Here is an 18,021-nt window from a genome sequence, read left to right on the forward strand (position 1 = left end):
TTATGTTCAATTAACTCTTATATTAACAATCTTTGATGACGGTTACAAGAGTTACCGAAAAAAAACCCTAAGAAGAATCGAGGAAATAGACAAACCCATCTAGTAGAGTCCACTGCGCATGCGTGGAGGCGGCTAAATTCAAAACTCTAGACGTTAGCATCGAGGCTCGCTGACGTTAGCTGCTGTTTGCAGGTTCGCGTATCGACCCAGACAAAAATAAACGACATGAAAACAGTGTTGAGTTAGTTTACCTGTAATAACACAGCCGTGTACGTTTTAAAACGCGAGGAATCAGTTAACAAGAAGAACAACAAGGTAATTTTAAGTGCTGTAATGTTTCTTTGGTGTTTAGTTATTTTCTTCATGTTGTGAATGGCACACGGGCGTTAGCGTTAGCTAAAACAAAAAGTGCATTAATATCAATGATTTTGTCTTTGCTAGAAATCAGTAATCATGTGTTTGCTTTCTGCAGTTAATGGTTTTGTGAAGGTGTTTTGTGGTGAAATATGTAGCGTATGTTGACAAAGGGGAAATCCAACGTCGCCCTGAGTAGTTACCGTAATATCCCGCATACAGGATCAAGTTAAAACCCTGAGCTGTAACGTTAGTACCGAAAAGCATGTGTCTCGCCTGAGTTACATGTTTTTCCACCAAAAACATAATATGTTTAGTTATATATTTAATGCTCTAGCTAAAGATGGTCATTCTTATGGCATGCCAATGAAAAGTAAGGGAAATGTTGCATATGTGTCACTGAAATGGCAGTGTCTTAACAACTTAAATGTAATCATTTACCATATCAACAAGTCTTGTTCTCATTTGTTTACAGGTGAAGATGGAGCCTCTGGATCCTCCCAGGAATGAGTAAGTAAAAATTATGTTATTGAGGAAAAAGTGGGTCATGTGTGCTTTGTACCTGAATCTAAGCAACTGTCTAAACATTTCCTCAAAGCCAGCTGTACACCTGCCATTAGTATTAACATGTGGTGAGACTGTATTTGCATTGTATACAATTATAAAAAAAATCATCCTACATGCACATACACCAGAACTGAATAATACTGTGTTTCATGTCTTGTGTGACAGTGAAAGTGGTGGATTCTCCAAGCGGCGCATTTCTTCGGTTAGTGCTGCAAATAATGTTATGGACAAAGTATATATATATGCTCTTTACTTTTCTTGTGAACAGATTGTTAGCCTGAACCATGTTCTATGCAATTTATCACATTCAGATTTTAAAAGCACCGCGGAAATCGATCGTATTCCCTGACCCAGTGCAACAGGAACGTGTGGTAATTGGATTGCTTGATTTAACATTTTTTCCTTGTTTTGTTTGTATGTTAAAGTGGAGATTTTGGTTTTAAGGGCAGAGACACTCCAACCATGATATGTTTTATAAGTATTAATTCTCCCCCATTGTTTATCCATGTATGTTTTACTTTATTTGTTAATTTTATTTCCACCAAGGTGGAGTGTGCCAAACCAGTGGAAAAGAGGAATTCAAGAAGAGTCAGCTTTGCCCCTGCCAACGATGTTCTCCTGTTCTCAAAGTAAGACACTAGAAGAAAAAAAAAGTCAGGCTTATTTTTCCACAAGGACACTGACATTTCAACGTAATCTGTATTTTCTCTTTACAGCGATGTGAAAAATGCCTCTCCTGCCCGAAGTCCTTTACAGGATTTAATACCCTTAAGTGAGTATGTTATATGTACAAGAATATTTTTTAAAATTGTATTTCCTTTATGCAGCTTTGGTTTTTTTTTTTTTTGGTTTTTTTTTAAAAAAGTTTCACGCAGCTTTGTAATTTTGTCCTGTGTTGTTTCACAGCAGCAGCAGCCACGCAAAATAGGTAAAGTGAATTAATCCTTTCAAGATCGACACATTCAGCTGTATTTTATATAATCTTAGACTTACGGTCTCACAAAACTGGTCATTTTCCGTCTTAACAACATGAAAATCATCGTCTTCTTTCATAAGGGTCCAGGTGGCAGTCACTGAAGATGGGATTCAACAAATTACAGGTAGGGATATTAAGTTTTCAAATAGAAAACAACCAAGTTACTATGTGCATGCGTTGTCTGCCACAGTGTAAGATGACTAATACTAAATTCAACTCTTCAAACTTAGGAATGGAAACCCTCTTGAACGCTCCTCTACATGCTTCTCAACAAAGGGATATGGTGAGCTGGAAGTCTGTTTTGCTTTGCTGTTTTATCTTTGCTGTTTCCTACAACTGCCACAGCCACCAAATGGTTTTGTTTCTTTGTTATTGTTATAATATGTCATAAAAATGATCATCAGTGGAAAACCTGATATTCAGTGACTGTTAATTAACATAAAGCTACTCATCTTCACCAGGTCAACTTTGGTATTGGGAATGACTTTGGGGAGAAGACAGTGATGTTTGCGACTGATGATGCATTCATGGACATGACCCAAAGTCACACTATAAACATTGCCAATGATGCAGACATACTCGCAGACATTTCCCTTCAAAACTTTGACATTTTACCTACTAGCAGAGACAAAACAGTGATGTTCTCTGCAGATGATGGATCCATGGATATGACCTTAAGTCATACTATGAACATGACAAGTGGGTTAGTATCACTTCCCACTAGCAGAAACATGGATTTGAGTGCGGAGAACAGAAACATATCGTCATCAGTGCCTTGTTTGGATGCTGGATTTGAAAACTTCCTCGCCAGCCTCTTCAAACCAAATGGCCCAAGTGTTAATCCTGCAGGAGCAGCCACTCGAGAAACAAACAGCTCCCTGGCCCAGATTAAAACACAACGATCTGATGTGGATAAAGAGAATCAGGCCCCAACTTCTGTTTCTGCTGTGATGGAGAAGTCACTAAACACATCCAGGAAGATTGGTGAATTATCTTATGGAAGTGCCCTCTGTCCAACGGATGACATGGATTTGACTGAAGCGCAGACAGGCCGCATTCGGAGTTTTGCTGATGATGACAGTCCCTTTCAGTGTCATCTCCCCATGCAAGTGTACTCCCATCCTGACATCAGAGTGTCACAGACAGCAGTGTCCAAACAACAGCAGAGCAGTGGAATGCTGACATCATTCAACCCTAAAGGTATTGAATTTTAAGTCAAATAATTATTTCATAAATTAACTAAATCAGGTCAATTCCACGACTTTTTAAAAACTTTTTTTTAATGTTCACAACTGAATTGAATACAGTTGAAATAGCATCTTAATACATTTCAATATTCAATTTTAGGGATGACATCCTTGACAAATCCTTCTCTACATGCTTCTCATCAAAGACACAAGGTGAGTTTTGTAATTTGTTTACTTTGCTGTTAGAATTTATTTTGCTAACAAAGGTACAGAAATTTCATGGTAAGTAGATGATAATTACCAGATCATAATGCAGTAAGTATGGTGTTAATTTGAGGGAGTAATTTAAAAGAAATTTCAAATATGTTACTTGGTAATTATTTGGGGACCTGTAAAACTAAGTGTCATCTTAATTTCTGATCTTGCCAAAGTTTTAAGTCTGTCAATAATCCTTTGTACTGTATTGACATTCCAAAAACTAAAGACTGCATGGAAAGGTCTGTTTAGCGCAGGTTTTCAATGTTGCCATGAGTATGGGATAACGTACTGTCTTTTTTATTTTTAGGTCAACCTTGATTCAAAAGATGACTGCATAGAGAAAACAGTAGTGTTCACTGCAGGTAATGAGTTCATGGACATGACTCAGAGTCACACGGTGAACATTGACAGTGGTTCATTAGCTCCTCCAAACCAAAATCGCATCAGTGGAAAAGTGGACAGTGCTTCAACTCTGGTGGAGAGAAAACGTGAGACTTGTGGTCTGCCCAGCTCGTCAGTAAATGGTTTGGATCTAGGATTTCAACGATTCCTTTCAGGTCTCTCCAAAACAGGTGCCACCAGTAGTAATCCTGTGAATGCCAGAATGGTACCTCCTGCTGCAGTATCCGCTAAGGGAACTGTTGACACAAACAGCCTCCTGTCACAGCCTAAAACTGATGTTGGTAAAGAAAATCGATCACTGAATACAACTGGGAGCTTTGGAGAGCTGTTTCATGGGGGTACAATCTGTCCTGAAAATGATGTCAGCATGGATATGACTGAGGCTCAGACAGGCCGGATTGAAGGACTCATTAGCTCAGAGGATCTTTTTCAGTCTATTCCCACAGACATGTACCCCACAGCAAAGATGACTTCGGGACCGAATAATAGTGAAGCACTTGGATCATCTAAACATACAGGTATAGAAACCACAAACCTTCCAGTTTTACGTTTATTTTATTTATTTGTTCGTTTGTTTCTTGCCTCAAATGTTGATGGAATAATGTAGTGTGAGAGTAACCAAAATGAGACCTTCGGACAATTATGAAAAAGTGAACCACAAACGTAACATTTGATTAAAAAAAATATTGTTATTTTGGTAATGTGATATAATGTGGTAGAATTAAAAAGTAATGTTTTATAACGTCTTCAGAATTAATTCCATTTACAATTGTTTAAATAGGGTAGTAAGGGTCTGACTGCTTTTTCAAATTAGTTTTCTATTAATTCCCCTTCTCCACAGGTCTGGAAACCTCATTGAAGCCATCCTTAAGGACAAAGTCACAAATACATCAGGTGAGCTTAAAACTTTACTTCAATTTTTTTCAGCATGTAATCGTATTAATTAATATACAACTCAACTGCACTGAAAACTGTTTATTTAAAATAAAGTAAACAGAATCTTAGAACTGTGTTTGGTATGTACCATGCTACATATTGTTTCTGCTGATATAAACACATTTGTAAAGTTATGCAGAATCACAGTGACTTAATCACAGCATTTATTTCTTTTAGAGAAAAGTAGCATACTTTCTTTTTCTGGTGGCTCTAATGTGGTGAAATAGTACTTATTAGTAATGCTAATTTAAAATGTCTTTCTTAACATTGATGTTTTCTATGACTGTACACTTCCAGTGATTGTGTTTTTTCCCTGTCCACAGGTCAAATTTGATGCTGAAGATGACTGCAGAGAGAAAACAGTCAGGTTTTCTGCAGATGATGCATGTATGGATGTGACACGAAGTCACACTGTAAACATTGCCACTGGTTTAGAACTGCATTCACACAAAAATTTGGACTTTCTACCTGACTGTGGAGAGAAGACAGTGAGGTTCACTGCAAATGATGCTGCAATGGATGTGACACAAAGTCACACTGTAAATATCGTCACTGATTTTGACCCACGCTCACATCAAAACGTGGACCTTGTGCCTGCTTATGGAGAGAAGACAGTAAGATTCAGTGCAAACGATGCAGCCATGGATGTGACACAAAGTCACACTGTAAACATCGTTACTGATTTTGACCCACAGTCGCATCAAAATGTGGACTTTTTGCCTGCTTATGGAGAGAAGACATTGAGGTTCACTGCAAATGATGCTGCAATGGATGTGACACAAAGTCACACTGTAAACATCGTCACTGATTTCACCCAACAGTCACATCAAAACCTGGACACTGTACCTGCTTGTGGAGAGAAGACGGTGAGGTTCACTGCAAACGATGCAGCCATGGATGTGACGAGAAGTCATACCGTCAACATCGCCACTGACTTTGATCCACAGTTGCATCCCAATTGCAGCACGTTGCCTGCTTGTCAAGAGAAGACAGTGAGGTTCACTGCAAATGATGGAGCCATGGATGTGACCAGAAGTCACACTGTCAACATTGCCACTGATTTCAACCCACAGTCACATAAAAATGTGGACTTTCTACCTACATGCGGAGAGAAAACAGTGAGGTTCACTGCAAATGATGCAGCTATGGATGTGACACAAAGTCACACTGTAAATATTGCCAGCAATTCAGGGTCCGGTTCAGTTCTTCCACACCGAGATTCTAACACTCTATCCGCCAATGAAAACAGGGATTTTTCTTTATCAGTGAAGAAAAGAGAGAGCGAGACTTGTCGTCCACGTAGAAACCGATCGTCATCGGCTCACACTTTGGATCCAGGATTTAAGAACTCCCTATCCAGGATGAGTGGCCCCTGGGCTAATCCTGTGATCACCAAAGCAGTGGCCCCTGCTGCACTGACCCCTCAAGAAACTGAAGACACAAATCTCGTTCTGGACCAACTTAAAACACAGAAGTCTGATGTCAATACTGAAAATGAAGCTCCAGGTTTTGTTTCAGCTGTCTTGGACAGTCAAGTAGATAAAACCATGACAGGGGATGATCTGAGCATGGCTATGACTGAAGCTCCAACAGGCCACATTATGGGACAAACATGTACAGATGAGTCACCTCAATGCCTTTCTTCCACACAGGACTTGTCTGTAAATTCTGACCATTTGAATAAAACAGAGATGACTTCACCACAGAGAAATGGAGCATCATCCAGCCCAGAAGGTGTGGAAATCACAACTCATCCAGATTCTCTTGACTTAAATGAAACTGATAACGGAAAGAAACCTGAACCTACAGATCAAACTTGTTCACCCAGGGCTGTTGACCATGATGATGATGGCGATACAGTGCCTTCACAGAAGTCTAGACGAAAGAGTTTTGCCGATCTCCATTCTAAAATAAGGCGTTTGAGCCACATGATAAACACAGCTCCTGATACTATTGCCATGGAAAGCTGCACAGCACCTTTGCCTCAGCTGGAACACAACCAAGACAAAACTAAATCCCTGCCTATAATGGAGGCTGAACTGGAAATGGGCTCAGTAAACACTGAAGAAGATGCCCAAGCTCAATGTCTAATGGACGAAGAACAACCCTCTACTGCTTCCACAACTCCGTTCAACTTGAAGACTAAACAGCTCATGTCAAGACTCTCAGTGGGAGGCTTTAAGCCAAAACTCCCCCAAAGAAGCAAGCCAGATGATCCAAACAAAGTGAATTCAGTTGGAGAACATACAAGGACAGTCACTGTCAACGTTACTCATCAACTGAACAACTTCGACGAAGATGTGAGCGACATTTACGATGAAGAGCTTGGTAGCATTGAAGATATGTCAGAAATGCTGGACACAAGGAGTCCTCGGAGAGCCCAGGAAAAAGTGAGTCCTTCCAGGGAGTTCTACATGGATGGGCCTTTAGAGGATAATGTATTCGAAGAGGAGTTTATGAGAGATGTCCACGGCCAAAAGAGACCTTTGCCAGAAGATGAAAATAATATGGAGGCTGAGAAGAGAAGGAGGGGATCCGCTGAGACTACCACTGACTACGAACAGGTAGGTCGGTTTATAGTGCTGCAAATTCTCAAATCAAAGTCTTTATTTACCTTGACTACAGAGAGAACCAGGTTTATATGAGAGACATGCCTTAAATTATAATCTTCCTTATTTTATTAGTATATTTATCACATGATAACAATAGATTTCCTGATGTGCTCTTGTTATACATTCCTGTAAATGCAAACTAAAAACTTCCACCATGTGTGCCTTTTTACATGATACTTTCTGGAAAATGTACATTTCTGTAGCATTACTCCTATTAGTACAAAAATATAGTCATGCTATTAGGACCACAGCTAAAACTTATTTTCATTGGTAATTTTTCTATTTTTTTTTTAGATTAATAGATCAGTTGTTTGGTCTATAAAATATTAGCAAATGGTGATGAATGTTTAATCATTGTTTCCTAAAGCCCAAGATATCTTCTGCAAATTGTCCACAACCTGAAATATTCAATTTACTGCTAGAAGAATAAAGAAATCAGACAATATTCACATCTAAGAAGCTGGAAGCACTTTGTAATTTGTAATGTAATTTACGGAAAAACATTAAATTAGATGTGATTGGACCTAATTAGTTGAGATTATTCAAAAGTAACACAGATTAGTGATTATGACATGGCTGTTCTGAATGGATTGGAACTCTGGAAATAAATATATACGTTAATCACTTCTCTTTATTTGACTGACAGTGATTTGAGAATTTACAGTATATTATATTGCAGTTTGTTATATTTTTTGTGTGTTTCTGAAGACATTCTTCATTTGCTTTTCTGTTTCTTTCTTTGTTTAATTCGTTTTCAGGGATTACAGTCTCATCCTGTAGAGTGCGACAGTAACATTACTACAGCTTCATGCATAAACACACAGACCACAGATGACTCCAACAGCAGTCACACGGCCACAGTCAAATGTGAAGCTACATTTGAATCAAGTAAGTTGTGATTCCATAGTTTGAGAATCATGAGGGTCCTGTTTTTTCTGATGTAATTGTGTTTTTATTCTGATTATTATTTTTTTTATCTTTTAGCTTTCAAACAAAGCCTTTTTGAATCCCAGCTCGAAGACTACGCCAGTGATATGCAGAGGGTATATTGTCTACATATTTTATTTTTTAAATATTAATTTTTGTTTTTCATATCAGTTATTTATTGCCTTCAATGTTTTGATTACAGAAAGTCGATGATGGCACCATCACAGTGTTGGAGTTCTTTAAACTCTTCAACATAGACTTTGTCATCCATAATCCTCGGCAGAGTGTCCTTCCTGGGAGAGTAAGTATATCGTCATTTATATTTTTAAAAAAGGCTATATAAAAAACAACAGCCAAATGTAGTGATGTGACTATTTATTATGTTTTTGCAGCTTCTGTCAGACTCAGATCGGACATCGATGGATTTATTAAAAGAAAGGCATATCAACCGTCCCAAACAGGTTGTGTATCAGGCAGATGTCCTGAACCTAACAGAGAAGGTGGAGGGGTATGTATGCTTCAGATTTCACAAAACCTTTATGTTTCAAAGTATACATTTATGAGTGCTTTCTGTTTGTTTGTTTTTACATTTAACATTGTGATTTTTCTTCCATGAGAAGTGTTCATGGCTCATTTAAGGTTTAAACCTGAATGTCCTTAAAACTTCAGAAAATTCCCACTATGAGTTTGTAATAATTTACAGGGTAAACCTTGATTGACAGCTTTGTAATGTACAAAACATCATGTCATTTGACAGTGGCATATAGAGTGATGTAAGAAGTTTAAAGGAAGTGTTTGTTGTCTGAAATTCAGATATTTTGACTGAAGACCTGTTTTGACCTTCTTAGGTTGAAGGAGCGAATGCGGGATCTAGACAGACCGCTGATAATTGTCAATGGACCTCTGTGGGAAGAAATAAGAAATTCTTCAGAGAAAGAGGTATTATAAGATCAATGTATTTATCAAACTGCAATGTGTATGGGCAATTTGAACTCCAAAAGGACAATACAGATATCTCTTTTTCTGAATAACCATAAATTGCAGTTGGAAGAGCATCAGTTGGGCATATGATGTTTACTTCTAACGCTTGTTCTGTTTGTTTTAAATTCACAGCTCAAATCTTTTGGTGCAAAACTAAAAGAGAGAAACAACTTGTTCAGAAAGACGAGCAAAGTTCAGTCACATGAAATGAAGGAGGTGCTGTACTCAAACCTTGTGCAGGCAAATCTGGTAAGAGTCTTCAAACAGAAATACTCGATTACAACATTATGATCTTTTGAGAGTACAAATGGTTATTGACATTTTTTATATTTTACAGGAGGAGCAACAGAGGTTGAGAGGAACAATTGAGGAAGCAGATGAGATGATAAAAAGTTTGGATGACTGTATTCGTGAATTAGAAACAGGTATAGCTACTGTGGGCTGTGTTGGTGCGGATGTATTGTCACAAGGTACAGACAGCAGAAGGTGAAACGGCTGTAAGACCTCTGTTTTTCCTTCCTTCAGAAGTTGATGCAGTTGAAGAAAAAGACTTTGACAACAAATCAAGTCTGAAGTCACGTCAGGAAGGTAACTCGTAATACCACTTAATTTATTTTTAATATTTTTATGTACTTGAACTGATTTAGTTATTTATTTTTTTTTTTTACAGAAATGCAAAAAGTCACTGAGGCTTTGGTGAATAATGACCGGTGAGTTGAGAACATTAATAAGTATCTTTTTCATGTTTAGCTACTATAAATAGAGAATAGTTTCTTTTTGTTTCTTAGTCTTTTCTCTTTTTCCCGATGCAGAGAGATAACTGAACTGGAGATGCAGACGAAGCAGAATTCAAATAAACTAAACAGGCTGAAAGCTGAGACGAGGAACCTTGAGAGCCACATCACTGGGCTGCATTTGTAAGTTTTTGTTTCTTATGAATTTTCAGATCTTATTTTCAAAACCTGCTTATGCTGAACCATGTCCACTTTCATTTGACTATTTTAAAGTTTGTGTCCCTTTGTATCCTCCTAACTCTTTATTAGTATCCTTTACAAAAACAGTTTTTGTACTCAAAAATAGTGATAACCTTGTTGTTGTTGTTTTGTTTTTGTTTTACCTCAGGGTGAATGAATGGAAGTTTGCAGAGAAGAAAGACCAGTGCACAGTCTACACTTTCCTCCATGAGACCTTCCATCTACAGTTGGTGTTTGAAAAATCAAATGGTAATTGATTTTATTTATTTATTTTTGACAGACATGTTTTACATTACATCTGGAGAACAAGCTTTGTGCACCAGTACTACAAAATTTCATTAAAACACTGTTTTGTGACACATTTTACCTCTATAAAATAATTGCAGTTCTTGTGATTTCATCCCTACATCCCATGTAGGGATGTAGGGCTGCACAGTTAATCGCAAAATAATCAAAATCGCAATATGACTAAGTGCAATATCCAAATCACAAGAACTGCAATTATTTTATAAAAGGTAAAATGTGTCACAAAACAGTGTTTTAATGAAATTTTGTGGTACTGCAGAGATACTCTGGCGCACAAAGCTTGTTCTCCAGATGTAATGTAAAACATGTTTGTGTGACAGAGACTGGGAGAAATGCCACATCCTCATGATTTTACAAGTTTTTCAATAACAATGAAAATTGTGATGTAAAATTTAATAATCATGAATTATATTGCAATTGCAATATCTGTCAAAATAATCACAATATCACTTTTTGACCTTAACTATAGCCCTACCAGGATGTATACGATTTTAAGATGTGCATCAACTTGCACAGACAAATAAAAGAAAAAACAACTGTTACTGTCTAAAGGCTGGAAATTTAAACCATGTTGCACTTTTGGCCACACTTATGTCAGAACAAGGGTTCTGATACTGATACCAGTACTGGACGTGCTTGGATGCTGTCTAAAATGCCAAAGACTTATCTGTGTTATTAAATTATTTTTTCTTTTTTTCTTTTTTTTTTTTTTACAAATAATGTCTCTTTTTTCAATGAATAATGTTTTACTTTCTGATTATTTTTGAAGGAAATGAAGCTGATAATCAGTCTGAGAGGAAAATATCAAACATCACATTCAAATATCAACTTGATGGTGAGGAAAAAAAACAATTCATAAAGTGTGTTTATGTCAGAATCTGTGTTGAGCATATTGTGTGTTTGAGTTTAAAAGGGATTCAAATCTTGTAATATAATGAATGAACTGTACATATATATTCATCAGCATCTTGAGTACTGTAATTTTAATAATGACTGCTGTACATTTTGTTTTCTAACTAGATGAGAAGTCACAGGGTCATGCCTGCCTTGTTCACAAGCTACTCTCTCAGTACATCGAAGGAAAAGCTGACTGGGTGGAGAAGTATCCGACAAGCAGACATGTTCCAAAGGTAGGTGTGACTGGAGATCTGTATCCTTGATTAAGAGATTGACACATGATTAGCATGTTGTACTTATCTTATTTAAAGTTCTTTAAGTCAGTAGACCCAGTCCAGATACTGAATTTTACACCAGGGAATGCAAACAGACAACATTTTCATCCTTGTACATCCTAAACTTGTTTTCCCGCCATGGTGGGAATAACTTTTTTACCCAGATACTCTGGTTTTGCAATTAAAGTGTTTTGTCTCCTATTGTACGCAGCTGCTCCATGACGTGGGCCTGGTGGTGAGTCGCTGTCGTCTGCTGGGAGAAGAATTGCGTCTGCTGAACATGTGGGGAGGTCTAAGGCTCGATATTCTGGACCTCAGCTGTGTGGACACTCAGTAAGAACTCCTTCAAAAAAAAAAAAATTATTTTTAAGGCAACTGTATAAATAATGTACAGGGTATGTGCAGGTCCTTTAAAATGTTAATATGTTTTAAATTTAATTTGAAAAATATTGGGTCTTAAAAGTCTTAAATATGAATTTATGAGGTCTTAATTGCCACATCACATACTTCTCTAATGTTACAAATCTTTAAACCTAACTGAGTCTTGTTACTTTATACTTGTACCTACCTGTTGGCAAAGTATAGAATAAGTTAATTTCCTTCATAAAACACACCCCTGCATGGGAACACATAAACTATACTGAACTTTATACTAACCTGCAATGCATGAATAGATTATTTGTCCAAAATCCGTATTACATTTTGGTGAAAATAACCTTAAATTTAAGTGTCTGATACCTGTACAGACTGAATTTAGCCTTTATTAATAAGGATGAGCATTCAAAATTGTTATGTCATCAAGCACATCTTGATTTAAAACACCAGGATCCTGTTTCCCTTTTTAACAAACATGGCACAGTTGACTGGATATTTTTCATAGAAAGTCGACCAAGTGGCCTCAAATTCTGCATTAAAAGGAAAACCACAGAAACTGTACCTTAACATGATGGTTAGTGATGTCATTCGTGGACATTGGAGAAACAAAATGTGTATGATCTGTCATTAATAAATTAAGTAATTGTAAAAAAATTAAAAAACAAAGCTACATTATTTATACATTCTTCTTTTTCTTCCTCTAGAGTGCACATCATCTTCAGCAGTCTCAAGAAACTCTCCAAGTTTGAGGTGATCTTCTCCGTCAGTTTGACCGACCACCTCTGTGTCCTTCAAGTGCAGAACTTCAAAAACATGATCGGAGGAACAACGTAAGCTTCACTCGACTTCACCTTTTAAAATGAGCACAGCAGTGCTTTATGCCTTTTTGGGAGGAGAGAGCTGCCAGTTTAAAAGCACTTAAACAACAGTGTTGAGGCAGCACAATGATATCATGACCTGGGATATTTAAGCACTAGATGGAAGAAAAGCCTCCAAACCAAACGGTAACAAAACAGTGATATTGGATGTTTTCTTGTATTTCCAGGATCCAACAGATCGAGGAGATCGTGGCATCGTTCAGTCCAGGCAAGAATCAATTGACGAAGATCGTCAAAAAGATTCATCAAAATCTGCTCTGTTGAGACCAGGAATGTTGATTTGTTCGTAATCAAACTCTTTTTGTACAAATGTTGTAAAATTAAGAAAACTTCAAAATCTATTAAATGACTTTTCCATTTTTTTAATAAAAACAATATAGTGTACATGTTCTCAGTCTGTTTTTTCTTCCACATTCAGCATTAAGTGATGTTTTATCCACTTTATTTTTGTGTCCTTATAATGAAGCTTCACCTGTTAACAATTTGCATTTTGTTAGAAATAATTTAGATTTCCAACTAAGTACAATAAATAACTAGACTACAGGAAATCTGATCACTTTCTACTTCAGTCATATTCTGTTGCAGCTACGTCGCAAATCAAGGCTATTCATGCATGTTCAGTTGTGTTATCTATGTCTGGATAGAAAATGTTATTTAATTTATATTTTCTTAGGGATCGTGTGAAACATTCCAAAGAATAAATCCAGGGGTTTTCTTTTCATTGGTCTGGTGTGCAGACTGCAGGGATTTCTGTGCAGTTTCCAGAGTCACCTCCAGATGGTGAACATGGACTGACTTTACTTTGTTCTGCTTTTGCTTTGTTTTTGTAAAGAGTCCCTGATATGTGTATCAGATGGCTCCTGTATCTGAGACAAGCCTCATCAAGAGGTTGTGTATCTGTCACTTGTTATGTGGTAGCTTTGTGCAGTGCTGAACATATGTAAATATATTTCAATCCTTCTGAATCTCTAATAGTCTTTTGTTTTTTGAGAAAAAAAAAAATCTTTGTAATTTTGTCATTGAAGAAAAAAAAGTAAAATAAATCTACTCAAAGTTTTGCATTTAAAAAAAATGGTTTGATTATTTTTCTGTCGTTCGCTTTTAAATAATGCATTTCTTTGTGCTTTGTCTCGTACGACTATTAATGCACACAATCCTTAGTTGTAGTGAGTTGTAGTTTTAACAATATGTAAATAATCAAGATCAATTTACAGAATGTCAAATCAAAATACAGATATAGTGTTAGTGTTGAGATCAGTTACACAAATCCATCAACTTGAGACTAAAGGACTTTAAGACTGGCCTTAAAGCCCTCTAGCCGTAGAGGGCGCTGTGGGCCTGTAAACTACATCATGTATTCTAAAACCTACTTCCTGTCCTGAGTGAAACATGTATATGTACATATATATAACATGTTAAGTTCTCATTGCATAGTTAGTACTAATGTTTAACTTTAAATGGAGGACAGGAGCTTTCAAGTTGTTTTCTGAAAAGTAAATGTAATCCCTGCTGAGTTTTTGTCTTGTGACCTCTTTAAAACAAAGCAATGTCTACTTTGTGCGGATACGGGTTGTGAGCAGTGTTTCCTTCCTGCTCAGATTGTTTTATGTGAAGGATCTTTTAGAGGCCTGAAGTATCCAATATTTATTAGGGGGAATATAATACACATATCAGTTAAACAAAAGTCAGTTTTTTTCTAATATAATTGTGTTTAATCATCATGTCACCCCATTGATTTATCTTCGGGTCCCTGAACTTGACATTGAGAACCACATGATGATTATAGAGCAGGATGGAGGCTATAGATTTTAAAGTTGTAGTATTAGTGAGAATAGTTTGGCAAGAATAACACCTCGTTTCCACGTAGCTCTGTGTGCGCATGCGAGTCCACTCAACCTCCGTGATGTGTGTTTGTGAAACACTTCCCTCCATGGTTTTCCAGACCATCATAGAGTGGTGTAGCGATGATATATTTATGTAGGCTAACCAGAAAGTTAGCATCGCCATGGTTCCCTATACAAAAAGCCTCTGGGATTTTTGAATTGGAAAATAAGCTCCGTGGCAAACACAAGTTCATGATACTTACACATTCTGTTGAGCAAGAAGAAGATTGCGATTTTTTTAAGCATATATGCAATCGCCAGAGTTAAAAAGCTAACTTTAGGCTATAGGCTTTGGTCACATGACTTCAGTGTCACTAAGCGTCTTACTACACTATACTGTACATACTTTACTATAAATTGATCGATCTATAAATTGTAACGTTAAAGTAAGCCTGTAAAGATGGATTAGTGAGTAGATGAGTCTCCGTGTTCGTCGTGATAACGTTTAATGTCCCCGACTGTAGTCTCTGTAGTCTCATTTAGCCCCTTGTTACGAACCGGCTTTTCAGGACACGTCAGCATTTTTTCATTCAAATGTGGGGAATTTAGTGGCATGACCACAAACCTTATTTCAGGCATTTGACTGGAAACCCATTCAAAAAACCCACTGACTTTCAGAAGTTCAAAAATTGTAATCTATTTTTAAGGGTTTTTTTTACATCTTTTTTTGACACCCTTGAACACCAGGTCAAATATGAACACCAGTTTCCCCGAAGCAGTGACCAGAGAGCAGCTGCACCACGACATCAAACACAGAAATCTCATCTGTGTCTTTTTTGTCTTGAACTGAGATAAACCTGATGTTAGTATTTAGCTGCAGATCTCGCTGCTGTTCAAAGTCAAACACGCCAAACAGCCGAAACATGACTGACACGGACAGTGTTCAGGGGTCATTTGAAAGGTCAACCAGCCAGAGACGAGCCTCTGAGAGGGTGGAGGAGGGGGGCGCAATGACTGTCCACTCCTGAAGGCCCGACGTCAAAGGTCAAAGTGGACTTTCCAAACCGTCACCCTCGAGTGAGCCATCAGGGGACACGAGTTCCTCCCTCCCTCCCCCAGAAACAACGGCTGCTGTCAGGCCGGATAGAGGACACGCAGGGCGTTCAGGCAGAGGTTAAGTTTGGCTGAAGCCGCATTTGGGTCTTCTGACCTCAGCCTGGAGGTCAACTCAATTTCATTTCAATCGATCCATCAGAGGGTTTTTCATTATTCACACATGGAATTCATTAGATTATAATGCAACAAAACAAATAGGTATCAGGTTTTTGATTCCACTGGAGTAAATTCAATTCGTGTTAAGTGATTTTCTGTCTCATTTTCTGTTTGCGATTGAATTTATGTAACTTGTTTGTTTGCAAATAGCTTGGTAATATATGGAGGAGTCATTTTTAAAGACTCCTCCATTATTGGTCTGGTACGAAAGGCTCAATACTAATGAACTTATCAGACTGAAAAATTGATAAATGAAAATATAATTTGGTTTTGGGCTATTTAAATCTCTTTTGTTAGCTCTCTGGGGTATGCAGACAACAGTTTCATACTGAATAAATGCAGTAATGTTCTCATGTGGCCTCGCCCAGGTAATATTCATATTTTACAAACTGACTCATAAAATGATCTATGATGATTATAGTAGCAATTATCTTTATCTTTTGCAATCACTGTAATTTCAGTGTCACCTCAATAGAAAAATGAGACTTACATTTCACATAATTGGACTTAAAAAAGATTGAAAGTTAATTAAACCATTTGAAATAACAGTAATCAGTGTTTTTATGTAGCTGCACTTTGAAAAACATCACAGCGTTGCCACGACATACAATTTAAAATTGATCATAAAGAAAACTAAAGCTGCAACATATCCATGGTGCAGAAACCTACAGTGCCAACAGTCAGTCTGACATTTCACACTCCTTATCATAGGTTTCTATATCTAGAATCAGAAATAGAAAACAATCTTACAAGAATGAATGAAAGCGCTCTTCATCCCCCCCTTTCTTTTCTTTCTTGGATAAAGCCCCAGCGTATCTGGCAGGTGGTCATGTGTGACTCTAATACAAAGGCAGACCTAAAAGCACTTTTCCATCTTCCAAAACCACATTTGCCACATTAAACCTCCCTCCCTGCTGATGTCGGTGGAGGGCACTGATGGGGTTATTAAGGTGAAATACGGCTCTTGGATCCGTGGATAAACAGATTTCAACCAGGCTGCTCGAGGCCAAATGTTCCTCTTTACAGAATTAGACATTTGGAGTGTTGACAATATGCTGCCATCTAGCTTCATCTGAACCCCAATAAACAGCCACATTTGTCACGCAGAAAGGTGTTTCATTGCACCTCTCACATGTGATGTTGCATTTAATGGTGAGTGGAAATGTTCACTGTTATTTGATCACACTGTATCTCAAGATTCAAGATGTTTATTGTCACTCCCGTTATACAATTGCACTCATGTGAAGTTCTTTGTCTTAGAGGCTCCAATATGGAAATAATAAATAAGTAAATATAATGTGTAAAGCAATAAAAACACAGTACAATAGCAGTAAGCGATTAAGTATAAAGCAATAAAATGTACATAAATGGTATAGAACAGCAGGAAAAACAAGTGCATAACTATCTGCAGTGCTTGGCCAGGCCTCTAAATATATATTTTATTTTTTATCTAAAGAAATTTAGTTGAAAAAGTTGAATTAGAAAGAAATGAAAGACTGAAAACATGGTGAGGTACCAATGCTCCATAGTGCAGTGAGTCAAGAATAAAATGTTTGGAGTTTATTGTACCTCAGAGTTAATAATGATGGTTTTCACCTGGTCAATGAACAAATATTTGTACCAGATATTTGGGCAAGAAATTAATCATCTGAACGTGCAGAAGCTCTTCAGCGTACTGTTTAAAGAAGGTCAACAGAGAGCTCATTGGCAGTAAACCAACAACCGTTGCTGTAACTGTAATGACGGACTGCTGACACCTCCAGTCTGCTGTAAATCGCCTCCATTGTTCTTCCCTTCCTCTGGCCTCGGTGGCCATGTTTGTTCATAGAACAACTCGGCCATGTCTTATCATAATTATCTCACAGTGCTGTTGGAGTCCAGCTGCGACAGCTTCTCTCATACAGTTGGAGAAACGATAAAGGCAGCACAGTTCAAACAAAGTGTTGGGTTTTATAGCAGGTCCAGAGGAAAGGGCCTTATTGAAGCCAAAACACAATGGATTTACTCTTACGGCACCACTG

At 37.5% G+C, this 18,021-nt stretch overlaps 1 protein-coding gene across 3 annotated transcripts; it reads left to right on the forward strand.

Moving 5' to 3' along the window:
* Nucleotides 1-159: 159 nt before the first annotated feature.
* knl1 (kinetochore scaffold 1) lies at nt 160-13,289 on the forward strand. 3 transcript variants are annotated; one of them, XM_084378412.1, is made up of 30 exons: nt 160-315; nt 830-864; nt 1,087-1,123; nt 1,233-1,292; nt 1,468-1,550; nt 1,638-1,693; nt 1,828-1,849; nt 1,978-2,021; nt 2,128-2,180; nt 2,359-3,097; nt 3,245-3,297; nt 3,650-4,262; nt 4,586-4,638; nt 5,004-7,244; nt 8,051-8,180; nt 8,277-8,335; nt 8,422-8,520; nt 8,612-8,727; nt 9,068-9,158; nt 9,333-9,449; nt 9,538-9,625; nt 9,726-9,788; nt 9,871-9,910; nt 10,013-10,117; nt 10,323-10,423; nt 11,250-11,315; nt 11,501-11,610; nt 11,864-11,985; nt 12,732-12,857; nt 13,073-13,289. In XM_084378412.1, exons 2-30 carry the CDS (start codon nt 836-838, stop codon nt 13,167-13,169), a joined length of 5,613 nt encoding a protein of 1,870 aa, XP_084234538.1. In that variant the 5' UTR covers nt 160-315; nt 830-835; the 3' UTR covers nt 13,170-13,289. The 3 variants fall into 3 exon arrangements, with proteins under 3 accessions (XP_084234538.1, XP_084234540.1, XP_084234539.1); XM_084378414.1 differs by having other exon boundaries at nt 9,729-9,788; XM_084378413.1 differs by having other exon boundaries at nt 1,831-1,849.
* Nucleotides 13,290-18,021: the final 4,732 nt, after the last annotated feature.

This window comes from Pagrus pagrus (assembly GCF_965226575.1).
Source record: "Pagrus pagrus genome assembly, chromosome: 16".
Lineage (NCBI taxonomy): Eukaryota > Metazoa > Chordata > Actinopteri > Spariformes > Sparidae > Pagrus > Pagrus pagrus.